This window comes from Vanellus vanellus (assembly GCF_965231255.1).
Source record: "Vanellus vanellus genome assembly, chromosome: 12".
Taxonomy (NCBI): domain Eukaryota; kingdom Metazoa; phylum Chordata; class Aves; order Charadriiformes; family Charadriidae; genus Vanellus; species Vanellus vanellus.
This window is the reverse complement of record NC_138917.1, coordinates 48,049-67,149: the sequence shown is the minus strand read 5'-3', so window position 1 is coordinate 67,149 and position 19,101 is coordinate 48,049. Positions and strand designations below refer to the sequence as shown.

Sequence of the window (19,101 nt, the reverse complement as noted above, 5' to 3'; positions counted from 1 at the left end):
AAGATGTATTAATTTTCTTAGTGACTTTTTTTTATATAAGTAATTTCCTTTTTTTGTTGTTATCTTGGATCCCAACAGGAGAGTGCTTTGTGTGACATGGCTTTATTTCCTATTCTTTTATTGCTCAAAAGATATAAGCATAGCTTGCTTTTAGCTGGAGGTTCTTTCATGGAAGAGTAACCTGCAACAAAAAAACCCAAATACCAAGGAAGTGAATATACAGTATATAGAAATGGAGTATGCAGCAATCCAGGGTATTTTGGTTTATACTTCATGTTTGGATTTGAAAAGTAGCAATGTTCTTGGGCAAAGTTTTCTTCTTTCTTTTAATGTCTGCGTATTTTTCAAGGACAAACATCATTAGTGGATTTACTAGTAGCCAAAGGAGCCGTTGTCAATGCTACAGATTACCACGGTTCAACTCCACTTCACCTTGCCTGTCAGAAGGGATATCAAAATGTTACAGTAAGCACCAAAAGGCTTAATTAGAAATAAGAAGAAATACTTAACCTAAATAAAAAATATGTGACTCTTGCTAAGCTGTTCTACCGTTACTGTTGTTTAGGTCTTCTGAGAAGCTTTTCCCAGAACTGCGTACGCTGTCAGAATTGAGGATCTTTTATCATTGTAGCTTGCATGATATTTTATTTTTTTCTGTACTGCAAGGTTTTCAGCAATTTGTAATAACCAAGCAATTTACAGCTGTTCATCCATTTTATTAATACAAATCTGTAATACATAGTACAAACGGAGAGCCTGTTAATGTCTCTGCTCTTGATTAAGACAGAAGAACCATTGCAGTCATTGGAATGAATTAAATGACTCAACGTTGTGTTTAGGATAGGCTGTGTAACTACATTAATTATTGTGCACTTGAATTTTATGTATGTCAGATTCTTCAATTAGCACTGTTGAAATTAAGCTGTGTCTTCACATCCACAGGCTCTTAAAACATAGGATGAATTATGCTGTCGTATATATATCGCAGTGTTTGCTGTGGCAGATGATTCATTTTTTCAGTGGCAACTCCGAATATGTAAGAAGCAGCTTTTATTTGGTTCTTAGGGTAGGGCAAAACCCGTACTGTAGTGCCAGGAGGGTAGTGTCTGAAGCAGGAGAGACATAGCTAGTTTGTCATGAAGTGCTTTATCATGCTAGAAACCTAAAGGAATCTACGGAGTAACAATGGTTTGCCCATTAATTTTTTATTTACTTAAATCTCTACTTTTATTTTTCTTTTAAGCTTCTCTTATTGCACTATAAGGCAAGTACTGACGTTCAGGACAATAATGGAAATACTCCACTTCATTTAGCCTGCACTTACGGTCATGAGGATGTAAGTAATTGTTTTGTAACAAACTAGGTGGATATTCTAATGGAATGGAATTAAATTGTGATGCGAATTTGCACTAACTTTGCATATTTTAACAAGTGAATAAAAAAGATTTGGAGACTAATGCTGTAAATTGGGACTTTATTCAGTAGTTCACAGCAATTTTTATTATGCGTTCGCATTAATGATAGTAGTATGGTGCAAATTTAGTTGAGTTATTTAACGCTTTGCTTGATGACACTGAACTATAAAAGCCTGCCCTTTAGGGAGTGGATTACGTGAGCAGCAATGAAAAACAACTTTTTAGGATTGCACGTTATATGAGTTGAGAGACAATAATATAATTTAGTGACAGCTTTCCTTTTCTTTCCAGTGCGTCAAAGCTTTAGTCTACTATGATGTGCATTCCTGTAGACTAGATATTGGTAATGAAAAGGGAGACACTCCTCTCCATATAGCTGCTCGCTGGGGCTATCAAGGGATCATAGAAGTGCTTTTGCAAAATGGGGCAAACCCAGAAATTCGAAACCGGATGAAAGAGACTTCCCTACAGTGTGCATTAAATTCCAAGGTATTTCTCTTTATCTTCTAGCCTGATTTCTTTCTGATGCAATTCCAGGGAGGTGTAGATGCTTACCTGCTAATAGGATTTTGTGATCTGGTACTCTTCAAGTGAAAATGTACGTTGGCCTTTAAGGAAGAAGGGTCACGTTTTAAATCTAATGGCATGAACGCACTCTGTGGTATAGAACGTAAACTTGTAAATGGGTACTTTTAATCTGCTCAGTCATAATCTGTTACTAATATTAGGTTGTTGGCTAATTTGTGTTTCGGTCAGTAGATTTCTCTTTAAGAGGAGTTACATTGGCTCTCTTTATTAATATTTTTATGCAGATTTTGTCATTGATGGAATTAAACTATGTAACGTTTGAAAGAGGACAGAGTGCTTCTGAGGTAACAACCAATGCAAGTTGCTAAACTTTTTTTTGCCTATGTTTAACCTGCTTAATATAATATGTAACTTCCTCTGTTTTGTTTTGTGGGGTTTTTTTTGCCAACTTAAAAGTCATCGCTGAGGTCCCCTCAGCGCTCAACAGAAGCTTTCAGCAGAGGATCATCTGTCTCAAGCCTGTCATCAGCATCAACTGATATAAGGCAAGAAGAAGTGAAAAGTAGCTATAAAGAGGTAAGACTGAGGTATAAGTTTTGACAATAAGCAAAGTGAAGGAAGCTAGAAGAGTAATATTTTGCAACACTGTTTTAAACTGCTTCTTCAGGAATGGCCTTCTGTCTGGTTTGGAAAGTGGTATGCTGCTGTCCTCAGGTGCTTGTCATCTCGGTATCTGAACGCTTATTTTTGTGTGGTATCAACGGCTCTGCTGGGTATTCCTGGGGAAAAATTGAAAGCGTATTTGGAGTAGTTGTTCAGGTGTACTGCAGTTAACTACATGATTTGAGAATTTGTTGAGTTTTACAGAATTATAATGGCAGCCAGTGCCCCAAGGACCTTGCTGTCCTGTCCAGGAACTAAATGTCATTGCTAGCTTACAAAATCTGTCTAGGAAAATAGATGACTGCAGCCATACTGGCAAACAAGTTGGCAAACTAGAATGTTAAGACAAGCTTTCAGATTAGGCATAGGAAATCAATTTTGTTGCATGTGAAGAAGTACACACTATATACTAAACATCTGGCACATAAGTGTTTGCTGATTTTGCTGTCCGCACCAACCAAGATGCTGTCCTCGTTATTTTTTCATGTGGGACCTCAGATCCATACTTTCCATTTATCCCCTCCTAAGACTGTCATATCACCACTCCTTCTGATGCTTTTCTTTATTTTTTTTCCCCAGTCCTCCTGCTCCGTTTTTTTCCAAATCGACTCCCTTAGTATTATTGTTTCTCTCCATATCACCTCTACATTCAGATTCTTCCTTTTCCTGCTATTAAAAGGTTCTCCTCTTGCCAAAAGTTTCTGTTTTCTAAAAATGTTCAAGAAACTCAAAGGTGTAAATAAAGTTTGACTGGACAATATTACTTGGCGCTTCATTGCCAGTTACACTGCGAGAGCCTTATTGTAGGAGTGTGCCTCCCTGTTTGTACAGAGTCAAGCACTTTAAATAAGGTCTAATGTACGTAAAAGTTCACCTCGTAAATTGAGGATTTATTTTTCCTTAAAGGAACAAATTTATCACACCCAAGAGCTAAGACTGTAGTTCAAACCAGGGAAGAAGATTACAAGCAGCTTACACCTCGGATTCTTGGGGTTAATGACCTTCCCCTGTAATCCAGCTTTGGTTCATTTCTGTTTGCCAAGTTTCTCATGGGCTCACTGCTCTTATTCTTACTAAGCAAAGAGGCAAAGGCCTAATCCTGAGCGAGGTCTGTGGAGGGAATGCCCTGGAAGCCCTGGGAGGCTGGTAGGGTCAGTTTTCCAGGCTTCAAGGCTTAGACCACGGATTAAGGGGATGCAGTTAGATCTTTATTAATCAATACTGGTGGTAAATTAAAGTCTTTGCTTAAACGAGACAGTCGTGGTGTATGTCTTATATGTGGCTTGTTGACAACTTAGAAAAGAGAGAGTAAAAGAGCCAGGCATGTACGTTTGGAGCTTCCTCTGTTGGAACTAATAACTCCTTGCACAATTTCTGTTCAGCAACGGAGAAACTGAGCATGCAATTGCAGTAGATTTGTTGCATCTATTTTTACATTTGAAGGAAGGTACTTCTGTTCCATGGAGGAGGGAGAGAGCAAACTGGAAAGATGGGGAAATGCGTGTAGCAGACATTTTGCCCTAAGTGCTCTTCATAAATTATCTACAGGCTGCGTAACAGATGTTGTACGCATCTCCACTGCTAGTGCCTGAGGCAGTTTTTAGAACTGAAAGGAAGTTGTTGTTTTTGGAAAGAAATTATCAGAGCTTGTGGGTCACTTGCTGTTAGGCATCTTGTATGTGATAAGACTGGTTCCTGAAAATCATCAAGACCTTTACATTCTCCAGTGACATTATCCTCTAGGATAAGGGGAAATTTATGGGAGGCACAGATCTCCCCAGTATAGGTAGTCCGTTCTAGATGTATATGCGTAGAGACTGGGATTCGGCGCACCTAACTTCAGATGTCTGAAGGACAATTGTCTTAACTTTAGACAGCTATTTTTCCTCCTTAGTCAGTGGAGAGAAACTGGTGCCTCCAGAGGGGACTTAATCTCAGAGTGGAGTTAATCTCAGACACGCTTAGTTTGACCTGAGTTGCACTCGAGTGTCGCTGGTTGACTGCATTCTCTTCTGTAGTTACCAGCGAGGGAGTTTAAATGGCTGCCTTAGATTTAGACAGCTAGCTTTTTGACAGTCAGAGTTAGGAAAGAGGGGATCCTGCCTTGAGTGCCTAGTGCGTGAGCTTCACCTTGCCTTGGAAAGGTAGTAATAAAGTAAAACTTAGCAGCTTTCCTAAAAAGAGATAAAAATGGATGGAGAAATTTAATCTAGCCTCTCATCTTGCAGCTGTAGGTTGTCCTGTTCTTCTGCTAAAACCCTGAAGAAAGAGATCAGACCAGTAAAACACAACTTCCTTTAAATCTCATTCTCCCTTGTGTGCTTTACCGAACCCCGCTGCCCCAAGTTAGCAAGATCGTCGTTCCTAGATAAGGATTGAAGTGTGCCTGTAGCTGTTACTCTGTGACATCTTCACCTTGCAAGATGTTGCTTAATACCAAAAGAACTTTGCGCAGCAGCGTCTTCAGTGATTCTAGCTAGAATAATTTGCTGTAACGCTGAAACAGACTTTCACAAAGCTTATTAAATGATTCTTCAACAATCTGCAGAGGCCGGACAAGTTGTCTGTTGACAGTACTAATGGACTCTCCCTGCCCTTTTACTGGCGCCTGTCCCATTTCTGTCAGGTCAGGTCTGAACGCCTTCATGTTGGTGTAGAGAACGGGAGGAGGAGCAGGGAGGCAAGTACGTCTCGTTCTCCTGCTGTCACAGGCAGTCGGAGGGATCGGGGAATGGTGCCAGGGCTCTGCGGAGCATCTGCCGTCTCTTCCTCCCTCCCCTCGCCGCTTCCCCCACGGCGGAGCTTGTGCGCAGGAGAATACCTACACCAAGCAGTTGTGCTCTGGCATTAGCTGGCCTGAGCACGTGCGTGCTTAATTGGTCTGATGCTGGTCCCCTGGAATAACTCTGAGTGGAAGAGACCGGGATTTTGCTAATGCGTACCCTTTGGTATTTATATCTGTTCAGATTTTGAGTAGGTAAACGAATTGCATACTTACAATCGCGTTAGATTTTTAAATGCTTGTTTCTTAACATAGGAATAAACCAGTAATCTGCAGATGTGAACAATTGAAAAGTACCTCTTTCATCTTAAACTTCGTTTCTCAAATAGCAGAATGAAACCTGCCGTCCTTTGTGCTTCTGGTAGAAGTAGTAGCTCAGCCAGAGTCCGAACAGCACTAGTGTTTATGAGGGTAGAAACTGGCCTTGAGTAGGGATTTTTAATGTTCTGTTCACAAGAGAAGCGCATGGTCAGCTGCTGCTGCTGCTGCAGTGGCACAGTAGTGTGCATCAGTTTACATGGCTTTGTTTATGTGTGGACCGTGTGTCCTCTGTTTAGGTAAGCACTGTCGACCTTCAACTAAGCAAGGCAGAGATCATCAAATGGCCACAGGCCTTTCCTTTAAAACTTTATCAACCAGTATGAATTGGGCCAGCAGTAATCCTACCATGTGAGCTTAGGAGGTTAGTAAAGGACACAGGATTTTCTGTATACAGCTTAATACCGATACTAACAAAGCCTATAAATGGTTTTCTTCATACATAGGTGGAGAAACTCCTAAGAGCAGTTGCTGATGGAGATCTGGAAATGGTGAGTCTTAGCGTGGCTGCTGAATATTATTGAATTCCAATTTACCTCATTCCAATTGAGTTATTTGTAAATAATATTAAGTGAGGAATTCTTTGGGTAATACCTTCTTTCAGCAACAATTAATCAAATTCAGCTCATTTTCTACAAAGAATATTCACTCCGTGTCCCCAAATTATTTTACCTACAGTGCTTTAAGGCCCATTGTTTTGACATTTCCGTGATCTCTTGCACTAAAGAAATTACTTTAAATTGAGTAACTCCTTTGTGAAGGCCTGTCATTTTAACATGTGTGCACAGTCACCTCTAGGAGATGCAAAGAACTTGGGAAGGACGACCTTCGGGGTGGGAACGTTGAAAAAAAATATTAAGGGAAAGAGCAATTTATTTGCTTGCAGGAGCTCAAGCTGCACTGTCAAATGCTGTTGTCAGATGGGGAGTGCGGTGCATTGCAGAACTGTAAAAAGATATGTATACTGAGGTCACAATATTGGACTAGCCACGCAGTCAGCACAAAACAGAAAAAAAGCAAAATAGATGATTTCTCAGGTAAACCTGATTTTTGACAGCAAATCCAATAGAAAGTGTTGTTATTCCCAGTCGCTTGTTCCTGTGTCACAGAAGTAGGTCAGATCTTCCCACCTGTGAATTCATGCACATGCCCGAGTGGCAGCGCTGTGCCCCCCGTTCTGGAAATTGAATGGTGGGATTTACACTTTGTGTTTTTTGACTTAGGAAGCATTACAGCAATACAGTGTTTTTAAATCCACAAGTGTTTTTTGATCCCTAAATTGCCAGGTTCTCTAATGCTTTGAATATGTCTACTCTTTATTGTGTGTTTACTGAGTGTAATAATTGTGCCAAGGCACTATAAATGAAAAATGAGCTCTTACTTTGTTGTGATACCTTTTCATTAATATTTCATGCAGAGAGGAAATTTAGGTGACACCGGTCAGTACAGACAAATCATCCCAGGGGCATACAACTTTCCTGTAGTTTGGATTTCACTCCAAGTAGGTAGCTGATGGCTATAATAGTACCAGTTTCAGAGCTGATGTTCTGTAATTTGTGATACTTAGCACCTGTCTTGACATATTTTTTAGTTACTGTTGCCCTTTATTTCTGAAAATTTGAACAATAAGGTGCTTCCAATGTCATTCTACTGAAAAACTGAAGATGACACAGAAGTCTTTAGTTTTGTCTTTGGAAAGATAGAATCATAGAATCAGTGAGGTTGGAAGGGACCTTTAAGATCATCAAGTCCAACCATTAACCTACCCTGATAAAAACACCACCACTTCTAAACCATGTCCCTAAGCACCTCGTCTACCCTTTTCTTAAACACCTCCAGGGATGGTGAATCCACCACCTCTCTGGGCAGCCTATTCCAATGTTTAATAACCCTTTCAGTGAAAAAATGCTTCCTAATATCCAATCTAAACCTGCCCTGACATAACTTGAACCCGTTTCCTCTTGTCCTATCACTTGTCAGATGTATAAGGCTGTGCACTTCATAATTGTTTTGTAGTTCGCAGAACAAAATCATGAACCCATGTAAGAATGCAGGCGTTCTCTGCTGGATGCATGTTCTGAGAAATTTGTTTAGGTGATACGTACCAAGAGTTACAGATGCTAATGAAGCATCGCACAGTCGTAATAAAATAGATAATCTGTGTCGCAAAATACCTACCGTATTAATATTGATTCTCTCGTGTTTTATTCCAGTCAGATGATAGCAGCAAATTAATTTATGAACTGATAGAGAAAAGAACTGTTCAGTTGTTAAGTAAATGTCATTATCCTAGTTTGCAGTGTAACTTAATCTTAAAATTATTTCCTAGTCGGCCCTTAAGTCATTCAAAGAAGCAGCAATACATATAGTGGTGATATTTAGCATCTTCCCGGCAAGTAGTAAATGTTAATGTATTACAATTAACTTTTCACAGACTTTATGAATGAAAATATTTAAAGAATATCAAATATAGTGCTATAATTTGCTGGAAAACTAGTGTCTAGCACTGCTCAACAGATATCAGCAGTGAAAAGCATATAGAAATCTAATCTATGCATTCGGATGACAGAATCACCCTATTTTTTGTGGCTTTACTTTCCACATTACTCAAGTTCATGTAAAACTGCATTATAAAGCGAATTGTCCAATTGGATGGGATGGCGAAGGTTACAGCTTGCATATCTATTACAAAACCACAGTTATTTAAAAACTCTTATCTTGTTTTGACAGCCTGAGGTCTGTCTCTATAGGAACAGAAGCAGCAGTAGGGTCATCAGTGCTGTTGTAGAATTCGGCTGTGACAGCCAGTTGAGCTTTGCAAGCGTAGGCATTAAAAAAAAGTGCTATGAAACTGGAAGACTGAAAAAGAATACTATGCTGTGAGTGTTCAGGAAGCCAGAAAACAACCTTTGTCGTCATCGTAGCATCCGCAAACTTCAAAAGCAAGTATGCTTTAGATTGGAGATAATGGTGTTAATCAATGACAGTTATTTTAATTAGCTGAATCAATGGCAACTAATTCTACATTTTGAAAACAAAATTTGGCCCACTTTGGTAAATTTTCTGTGTCTGTAGTGAGAAAGAAATATTTTGAGATGGTGTGGAGGGAATATGCGTATAGAAAGGATTAAAATTTACTATCAAAATCTGTTTCAGAGTTATGCAGCAGGTTTTTTGAGGGAGGTTCGCAAACTGTACTTTTTATGTATTTAGTGGTTGCTGAATTGGTAGAAAATTACTATAGCTCCATTATTGGTGGAGGCTGTTAAGAGTTGTCTTAGCCCTATGTATTGCTTTGAACAAAGCCTTTTTATATGGTTGTAAGTCAGTGAAGTATGGTGTAGAAGTAGTCGATACTGCTTAACATCAATTTTCAATCTTCATTCTTAGTGATTGGATTTGGTGGTCAGGTGTATGCCATGGCTCATGAGTGATAGATGAACCATTCGGTTTTCAACAAAGATAGTTAGATTTAAAAAACAAGCAAATTAAAAAACAAAAACAAAACCAAACAAACAACAAAACCCTTTTATTATTAGAGCGGGATAACACTAGAACAGACCCGGGAGATTACAGAACCTCTTCTGGTAAAAGTGTTTGAGAAGAGATTGGTCAAACTTCTGTCAGTGGTGTTAAGGAAGAAGGATTAGGCTCCCTTCTGAAATGCCTTCCACCCAACTAGTCTTAGAATCGTAGAATTGTCTAGGTTGGAAGAGACCCTTGGGATCATCGAGTCCAACCATCTACCCTACTCTACAAAGTTCTCCCCTACACCATATCCCCCAACGCCACATCCAAACGTCTCTTAAACACATCCAGGGATGGTGACTCAACCGCCTCCCTGGGCAGTCTGTTCTGATGCCCGACCACTCTTTCTGTGAAAAAATTCTTTCCTAATGTTCAGTCTAAGTCTACCCTGTTGGAGCTTGAAGCCATTCCCTCTTGTTCTGTCATTAATTACCTGTGAGAAGAGACCAGCACCAACCTCTCTACAGCGTCCTTTCAAATAGTTGTAGAGAGTGATGAGGTCTCCCCTCAGCCTCCTCCTCCTCAAACTAAACAGTCCCAGTCTTGATGGTGGAATGCATATGTGCAAATCCACCACAAAAAAAAAAAAAAAAGCAACTCTCTTGTATAAAATAAATCTTGTGGAGCAGCTAAAAGCCTGGCATACAGGTACAGTGCCCCTGGAATGCTCTGCCAAATATCCCAGGGAGTGTGTTACTCTGCAGTGTAAGGAAGGGTTTAGATGACAAGTGAACTGGCAAAGAGAGATTATGGACAGTTTCCTGAGATGCTTCACTCTGTGTCTGTTTAAAAGTACATTTAACCTTTTGACCAAAGAACCTTTAAACCAAAAAAAATGGCTAGCGCACCGTCATTATAAAGAGGCATGCATGGGAGCAGCATTTTCAGGTTTTTGGCGAGAGGTTGGTATTAGTATGTTGAGAGCTGCATATTTGGATAACGAGAGCAGCAGTATGGAGTTGTGATAGAAGAAGGAGGCGTCAGTTGTGAGAGCCTTGGTCAGTCTGCGGGGAAAGGGGGTCGTGAAGTGACTAATATTTATTATAGATGTGTACAAATGTAGCAAATAGTAAACCTCCACTGATCTGGCCTTCTGTAGGCGGACAAGCTTGAGAGAAGATTTCTTTTTACTCCAGCGAATGACGTGGAATTTGCAAGGAAAGTAATATTCCCTGTGGAAAACATCTCTTTTCTGTCTCAATTATGTTATCATTCAGAATCAGGTATATGGCCCTTTCTAGTTGTCCTAGGCTTTATTCTAGCTGCATCTATTTAATTGGAAAGATTATTAATGTGTGTTTGGTATCCCAGAGCTACCTTAATGGTGAGAGGCAGAACTTGCTGATGAGCCTGGCACAGGCTGCCCGGAGAAGTTGTGGAGTCTCCTTCTCTGGGGACATTCAGAACCCACCTGGTTTAGGTGAACCCAGCCTGCTCTGGGTGACCCTGCTTTGCCAGAGGGGTTGGACGAGATGATCTGCAAAGGTCTCTTCCAACTCCTGCCAGTCTGTGATTCTGTGAAGTGCAAGAGTAAATACGGTGGGAGGAACCTGTAGGAAATTTGTTTCTCCCCATTCTCTTCTTGACTAGCATCTGTAGAGCTCTTGGACTGGTCCAGTTGTGTGGCATCAAACCCAACCCACGAATCTAGCAAAGGCGCTTCTGTCTCAGTTTCAGCAGAAAGTGGTTCCTTGATTTTGCTCCGTGCCACTGTTCATTGGGAGGCAAAGGGCTAATCTTTCTTCATGGTAACAAGACAATGAATCATCTTTTGTCAGCTCTCTTAAAAGCTGCTAAAAAAAAAAAAAAAGAGTAAAAGGAAAACCCTTCACAAGATGACACGCGTTACAGCGTCATACCCAGTATGTAATCATGTAACTTGCTGTGTCTGGGAACTTCCCAGAAGATCTGCAGGAGCTCTGGAAGATCTAGTGTCCACACACGAGTGCCCTGATCTTCCTTCTGTCTTGGTTTCTGAGTGCTGTGACGTTAGCCCTTCTCATGTGGCCAAAAAAAGGTTACTGGTACTGTATATTGTGCCTTGCGTTACGAGACCAATTTAATTACTGCTTCGGTCATGAGTTTCTGAAAGACTTGTCTCATTGAGGATCACACAAACTCAGGATGATACACTAGATGGATGTCAGGCTTAACATTGCCAGATGGCGTAATAACGGAGACTTAATACAGTCACTGCTACTTCTAAGACGTCTTTAGTTTACAGCGGATTAATGAATTACAAGGTAAAAATGTATTTTTTTAAACAGCTTTTTTTTGTTGTTGCATAAAATTTAATGTAAAATTAACATGCGGTAAGCATCACTGATTGCAAATTGAGTCCTCTGAGTCCTAAGACTATCTTCACTGAAAAGGCTTCTGCCTTCCTCAAAAATGAGGCATTGTACGTTGTGGAAAAAGTGAAACTGTCGAGCTTCTGGGAAGTGACAGACCTAAGAAAAGTCAGTGTCCCCGCAGAGTTTTGGATATTGGTAAAGGTTGTCATCCTTTTCACTTCTTATGTTCGTTAAAGCAAAGGATGAAATAAAATTCACATTGATAGGAGCTCTCACAAATCGTCTGAGCTAAAAGGATGTGGAGGGTTTGAGAACAGGTGAACACTGAGGTCTTGATTAGGCAGCAGGAAGTCATTTATAATTTGCTTCGCTGCTGTACTGGGTGAACTTTCTAGCTGCTTTGTCAACAATAACATTTGGTTTTTTAATTTGGCCTGTGGGCAGCTGGTGCCAGGAGGTAGCCGTATGGTCTCCCCGAGATATTCACAAGGGTATATTTGTGAAATCTTACTTCTCTACATATGCAAATTCATTAGGACATGGAACCTTCAGACTCTGTAAAGGAGGACTTGCTTTTTATGCCAGGTACGTTATCTCTTGGAATGGATGGAAGAAGACTTAGAAGATGAGGATGACACAACCAGTACATCAAAACCAGAATTCTGCCATCCCTTATGCCAGTGCTCAAAATGTGGGCCAGCACAAAAGGTTGGAACATTCATTCTTTAGAAAGAATAATTTATATTCTTGTAATGTAACTTTAGCTCTAGGGAAGTAGCATTCATATTGCCCAATACCTCTTTTTGTCTGTCTAAAAAGCAATTAAATATGTACAGATCTTAGCAGAGTTCATCTGATGTCATGAAATTGTTCTCTTTTTAATTCAACTGTATAAAATTTTGGATATAGGAACAGTGTTCAAAGACTTGCTCAATATCTAATGGAGTGACGAAACGTTGCAGTTTGCTTTTAGAGTATGTGGACTGCTGTCATTAAGGTTTGGACAGCTTCGAATAAATGGGAAAAATCTTTTTCTAAGCCTCAGTTTCTCCTGGTTCTCTTTTATAGTTTGCATTGCTAACTGTCACAGAGTATCCACTTATCTGTGAGTAATCAGTTTAGCAAGGAATACCTGCTAATCCTATAATCAAGGTAATGCTGGTAAAGACTTTTTTTAATTGCATGGCATCTTTCATATAAGCTATATCTAAAACCTCTTCAGAGATTAAATACAATTGCAAAGACTTCCTTTCCCCTTATTTATCACAAACTATAGGGGAGAATCAGGCTTTACAATACACAGTTTGTTTGGGGTTGTTTTTTTTTAAATTTAAGTGAGGAATGATGCCAGCTTCTTGGAAAGAGAAGATCAATTACTTGTCTTTCAGGAAGAAAATGTCTTACTATGTCTGAAGGTATGTGTAACTGGATACGTTAATGCAAAATAAACCAAAGTATAAATTTTCAGTGTATTGGCTACTTTGAGGTAACAGTCTCCATCTCACTTAACTGAGAAAATGCGAGATGGCTTAACATCTTCTAAATTCCTCGCTGCTGCCTTACGTTTGTTTTGTGCAGGCTAAGAGTACGCTAGTTGTCCGTAAACGCTTCACATTCACGCCGTGCTTTACCCTCTGGTAGTGCGAGTCCGTGTACCCTCAGCACAGAGACCGCGTGCTGAAGATGCCAGGGCCTGGGACCGTAACGCTCATTTTGTCGATAGCAGGGCAAGGAACGACGTTTGCTGTGGAACTTACTTGCCTACTGAACGAGAAGTAGAAGGAACTTGTTAACTAGTCTTAACCACTGTGTGAGGCGGGCACGCACGCGCTTAAGAGCACACTGAGAACAGGCAGAATGAAAGACTGCCTACCACTGTAGATGTTAGGCACCTGCACAGGTTGCGAGAGGAGTACAAAAGGATGTTCTGTGCTGCTGTGTAAGCTGCCTCCCAGATGGTTTCCTTGTCTTGACTCCCCGTGAGAGTCCGTTCTCTGGGCCAGCGTTACTTCCCCGTGAATAAAATTGATTTCGGTTTTTATCCTTATTACCTCGAGCTTCATGTAGCAGTAAAATAGGTGCGTAGTGTCTGTCTGCAAGAGCATAAACGTCTGTACAAATGAAAGTAACTCACAATATTAACACATACTCTTCATGTCTATGGGTGTCCTCTAGCATGTAAGCTAACGTGTTGGAAGAGAAGAGGGAAAAATAAAACTCACTGTTCTGTTGAAAAATACTGCTAAGCTGCTCTGGTTTGCTCACTCTTTTCCTGAAAGTCTCAGATTAGGCTCTGTGGCAGAAGGTCCTGTAAGGTCCATCTACCTGCTTTGTGTATACTTAGCAGGTATTTGGCTGCTTTTCGGTCAACAGAAAGTAGCATGATGAATTGTATAGCTTTGTCGTGTGTTTTCCTCAACAGAAATTTGCAAGGGTCTCTGCTAATGGACTCGGAGTCAACGTCTCTAACCAGGAGGGTTTTACGCCGCTGCACGTGGCTGCACTGCACGGGCACTCTGAGCTTGCCTCTCTCTTGCTGAAACACGGGGCCGCCATCAGTGCCAAGAACGCGAAACATGCGGTTCCTCTTCATCTGGCCTGCCAGAGAGGGCACTTCCAGGTAACAGAGCCTCTTCATGAATGCAAGCTATGTAGCGCTCAACTGCCAACAGAAAGCTGCTTTGTGAAATTAACAACAAATTATCAACAAGACTCAACCAGTAACAGTGAAAAATAGACTGGAGATTCTGTTTTTCCTTTCAATGTCCAATCTCCAGACGGAAAGGGGACCTTTACACTGAAACAGTTTCAGTAGGTGCCTTTTCTTTCTAAATGACCTGAAATAATGGTTTAATGAAGGTGCTGTGAATAGCTGCTGTCATACATCAGACACTTTAGAAATACCTTGTGCAGCCGAATCTTCCTGTGTATTTTCTCTGTGTCCCTTCTGTTCAAGGAGGTCATGTGTACATCTGTTAATGCAATGGACTTGGTATCTTCAAAAGCCACAGTGTTAAGCATTTGCTGTGTCTTCAACTCCTTTATTTAAGTCAATTACCAGCCAAGCGGAGCTCTGAGGGTAGCAGAAAACCTCATCCCTGACTTCAAGTCAGGGCAGGATAAGCAGTGAAGGAGAATCGTGAGCTGGTGAGGGGAGGATATTAGTACAGGAGGGAGAGTAAATGAGAGGGGAAAAATACCGATCATGAAAAAGCAGGTGCAGACAGGCAAATGGGAATATGCAGAAAGGTGGAAGACTGGGGCTTTAAGAATAAGGAGCTGAGGACTGCAAGAGGAAAAAAAAGTCAGGTAACTGAAGTTGATGGGGAGACAGAGCACCAGGGAAGCAAGAAGAAAACGAGAATGCAACTCAAACTTGCAGTTTAATGAAGGTTAGTTCGTGGGGTATTTACAACATAAAGAACTCCTTCCAAGTGTTCTGATGAGTTCGGAAAGGGGGAAAGGATGCTGTTGCTCTGGGGGTTTGTTTTTGATGTTTTGTGTTTTGTTAAGTTATCGATTATGTATGTTTTTCACACACCTCGAGTTTTATTTTCTGGCCTTTCAGTTGCTTAAGGATTGGTTTAGAAGTGTGTGGTAAAATATGAAAATTAGTATGCTTGTGGTTATTGGCAAAGACAAGACTTGTTTTTTCCATCCTTTTTTCTTCCATCACTTTTTCATTCTAGATTTCAGAAAAACGTTTACAAAAAAAATGGAGGGGGGGCTTCACTGCATGATTATGGTTAGCTGGTCTCTTAAATTAAAGTGATGTTACTTCTTTCAATAGGTGGTAAAATGTCTGATGGATTACGATGCTAAACAAAATAAAAAGGACATATATGGAAATACTCCTTTAATTTATGCATGCTTGAATGGTCAGTATGAGACTACTGCCTTGTTGTTACAGGTAAGATCACTGAAAACAGAGTGTTCAGAATAGTATTTCCCACGTGATACCTGTGTTTATCCAGTACTCAGGATCACTATTTTTGGTTATGCATTTCTCTGTCAAAACTACTTGGGGAAAAAAGAAGATTATTTGTTATCTCACTCATTTCAATCCCTTCCCTTCGTGTTTTGTTTTGTTTTGTTTTGTTTTTTATTATGTAAGTACTACTTTACTGTTGTACAGCAGGCTGTTTTTATGGAACTCTTTGTGGCAGGTGTTAGGTTTTCTTGCTTATGATTCTATCACGTGTATTTTTTTGTGGGTTTTGTGGTTTTGTTTTTTAAATGTCTTAAACTTGGAATATGTAGTAGATACATGCGAAAATGAAATGAGCTGGTCTATGATATTGTGGCTATGAGAGAGGAGGAAATAGTATGATCAGGTGGCTTATTGTTGAGCCGGTGATTGCTAGCCGATGCTTTCTGCATTTCGTATCCAGCTACACGGCTTCTGCTGCATTGTTCTCATTCAAACATTGAAAATAAAAGGAGAGGAAAAGACAATAGTAATGCGCTATCTCCATTTCATGCTACTCTGTCTTTATAACTTCAATTTTATCTCGCTGTCCAGCACGGAGCTTCTGTTAACCTTTCTAATGCCAAAGGAAACACAGCGCTGCACGAGGCCGTGATAGGCGGGAATGAAGCCCTGGTGGGCTTGCTGCTCCGGAACGGCGCAATGACGCACCTCAGGAACGAAAGGAACTGCACCCCTGCAGACTGCGCTGAGCCGGTGAGGGCAGAGAGCTCGATCCCGACGTTAGGCTCTCCTAAAGTTCCTCATGCGTAGTGTAGGAAAGAAAACAAATACAACTGTTTGTCACAACAGTATTTGCCAAGACTTCTGTATTTAACATTTATGCACGATATAAAGACTACGATGCCTGTTCGTTGTACAACGTATGATATGATACCTGTGGGATATGAAACCTGTTGTGTTTCTAAAATAAGTTATCCTAGACAGAAAGGATGAGTCTGGAAAGAGTGAAAGAACTGGAAAGAGTGAAAGAGTGAATGAAAATGGCATTAAAACCTGTGCTAGTCATGGCAGAGAGAGCAGAAGAAATACTGAATGTGGGAAAACGAACACCTTTCACTAAGCAGTTATACCGCTGGCAGTCTTCCTTGTTCCACCCACCATCTGTTTGCCCTTCCTGCCTTTTGATACCTTTTATCTTGTCATCGATAACTCCGACCTTCCCCTTTATTAATAGCAATAACATGATATGTAATATTAAACTGTAAAGAATTATTTCACTCTTTAAATGATTTAATGCGTGGTCCCTATCTTTATGTGCTTAAATAGCCTCTGAGATGTAACGTAACGACCACAAAATTCTGTTCTGGACCAATTTTAGCATGAGTATTGCCGCTTAAACTGGAATTAGCTTAACCATGAATAAGACGGTTTAAAATAATAGGTCAGGACTACAAACTCATCATTCTGGTACAGTGCAACTTGTGGAACACTGATTTTGTCCTTACTCAAAATGAAACAATTTAAAGTTTGTATTTATAATGAGGTATTTTTGTGTGCGTTACATTCATTTTGGCAGCAATTAATTAACACGCTCTGCATAGACTAGAATCCTAAATTGTACTGATGTGTTTCTTTTTCCTTAATAATGGTGAAAATGGAAACTTTTAAAATTAAGAATTCAAATATCATTAAGTTGCTGGAAACAGCACCAAGCTATGTACCTCCACCAGCAGAGAGAGAAAAGGAGCGTGAGCAACATGCTACTATCAAGATAAGAAAAAAAGGTACGTGTCATATTTCCGCTGGTATGCACAAAAAGAGATTTAGGAATTCAGGTGCGACTACATCCAATATTTTATATAATTGATCTACATATAATTAAAGAGCAGTCAACTGTTTTGCCTATCTATTACAGGTAACACCTAAAATACTATAACTAAATGCAGCAGACTTTTTATTGTATTAATGACATTGGTGCAAACTCAGTTTTCATTTTTTTGGGGGGTGCGTGTGAATTTTACGTACAAAAGCCTTTAAAGTTAAAAAACACGCCACCTTTGAGATGATATAACTAACCATGTAATAATGGTCTATTTCAGTGCAAAGTAAACCAGATTAATTTCAATCACCTCTAGCTGTCATTTACATTGCCCTAAAATAGGTTAGGGAGCGACTCTTCCATTAGTTACTGTCTCTCATATTATGGGGCAGAAAGAAGAGACAACTCTGCGTAGCAAAGGACCTGCTGCCGCCCGAACTGTGGAAAGGAGATGGTGAGGTTGCACGAGCAGGGATTAGGGAAGATGGGGAGCAGGAACACCCATTTCAGCACCCATGAGTTTTAGTTAAGCTTTTCAAAATAACTCTTGCCTGCTTCCCTACGAAAGATTGTGAATGTTTTGTTAATACAAAACCAAAATTAATCACAGTATGCCAGTACCCAAGACTGATACACTTCTTTCGAATATTACGAGAATAGTTCTAAAAGAACAAGAGGAGACACGAGTAAGTAATATTAATGAAGAGGTGGTATAGCGTCTGTGTCTTAATTAATTCAGGGTTGTAAAAATTGGAATTAAGGGCCTCAAAGTCCAGAATTACACGATCTCTTCAGAAGCTTGGCCAGTCATGCTAATCTGATGAAGAATGCTTACTCCTGTGACTTAAAACGCTTTAAAATTTCCAAATATAAATTGTGACTTTGATTCAAATTATTACTATTACACTTTTACTGTAAAATTTTAAATCTAACGTCAGTAGATACCACTGTTCATTCAGGACTTGTTTTTTTAATTCTTGTGTGACTCAGTTGTAATCTTAGCTCCCTGTTCTTTTCAATCCCTAGTGAATTCTAAGCCATGTGAGAAAGCTGATGATCCCATAAGCAGACAACTTCAACTGGTCCAATCAATTAACAGATTTAACAAGTAAGCATAGAAGCTTCCTCAGAAGTATGTTTATTGTTTCCCATAAGCGAACAAGAAATACAACCATTAATAAAGCCCCAAAGTGTGTCAAGCATTGTTAAACATCCCACACGACTAGTTTGACAGTAGACGTAGCTCCTCCGAGGCACGCGTGTTCCTATCACCGCGCAGATGTTGGAGGCACAACACATGCGTTGTGGTGAGCAGCAGGAGAGAAAAGCTGGTGGGCAGCAGAGTGCTTGCAAACCTATTTAAAATTGGCTTTGCACTAATAATCGGTGCAGCATAAATTAAGAATTCCAGAGCCAGACTGCTTTAACAATATTACCTGAGTGCTTCATTCGATGGTTGGGTTTTGCCTGTGATCTTTTTCAACGTTAATATATATTCTGTGGTAAAATACAGGAACTACAAGTAGGCTGTCATTTTGCGAAGGTGGTGGCAGGTCGTAGCGTGTCTGCGTTGAGATAGTGCCACCTTGTGGATTTTCTGTCGTCGAGGCTTTTGTGGAAAGACTTGGGGAGTTAAATTTACTTTCTTTAAAATATTTTTCAGAGCCAAACATTTACGGAGAACAATAACAAGAGATAAAAGTGTCCCTAATTTTGACTATCAGTTATTGCATCAGGTAAGTGGAAATACTTGCTTGGATTATTCACATAATAATGGCAAATCTGTTTATTTTGTCTGCTATTGATATAGATGCATATAACAG

The 19,101-nt window shown here is 40.0% G+C and overlaps 1 protein-coding gene across 1 annotated transcript in view; it reads left to right on the top strand.

The window, feature by feature from the left end:
• The window catches only part of ANKRD27 (ankyrin repeat domain 27), a 37,671-nt gene that overhangs the window by 15,069 nt on the left and 3,501 nt on the right, over positions 1-19,101 (top strand). Inside the window, exons 15-27 of the mRNA XM_082489232.1 lie at positions 350-465; positions 1,244-1,336; positions 1,707-1,904; positions 2,228-2,287; positions 2,400-2,519; positions 6,153-6,197; positions 12,114-12,236; positions 13,951-14,148; positions 15,319-15,438; positions 16,051-16,212; positions 17,135-17,243; positions 18,305-18,386; positions 18,942-19,014. Of these exons, the coding sequence (XP_082345358.1) occupies positions 350-465; positions 1,244-1,336; positions 1,707-1,904; positions 2,228-2,287; positions 2,400-2,519; positions 6,153-6,197; positions 12,114-12,236; positions 13,951-14,148; positions 15,319-15,438; positions 16,051-16,212; positions 17,135-17,243; positions 18,305-18,386; positions 18,942-19,014 (1,499 nt within the window). The remainder of the gene's footprint in view (positions 1-349; positions 466-1,243; positions 1,337-1,706; positions 1,905-2,227; positions 2,288-2,399; positions 2,520-6,152; positions 6,198-12,113; positions 12,237-13,950; positions 14,149-15,318; positions 15,439-16,050; positions 16,213-17,134; positions 17,244-18,304; positions 18,387-18,941; positions 19,015-19,101) is intronic.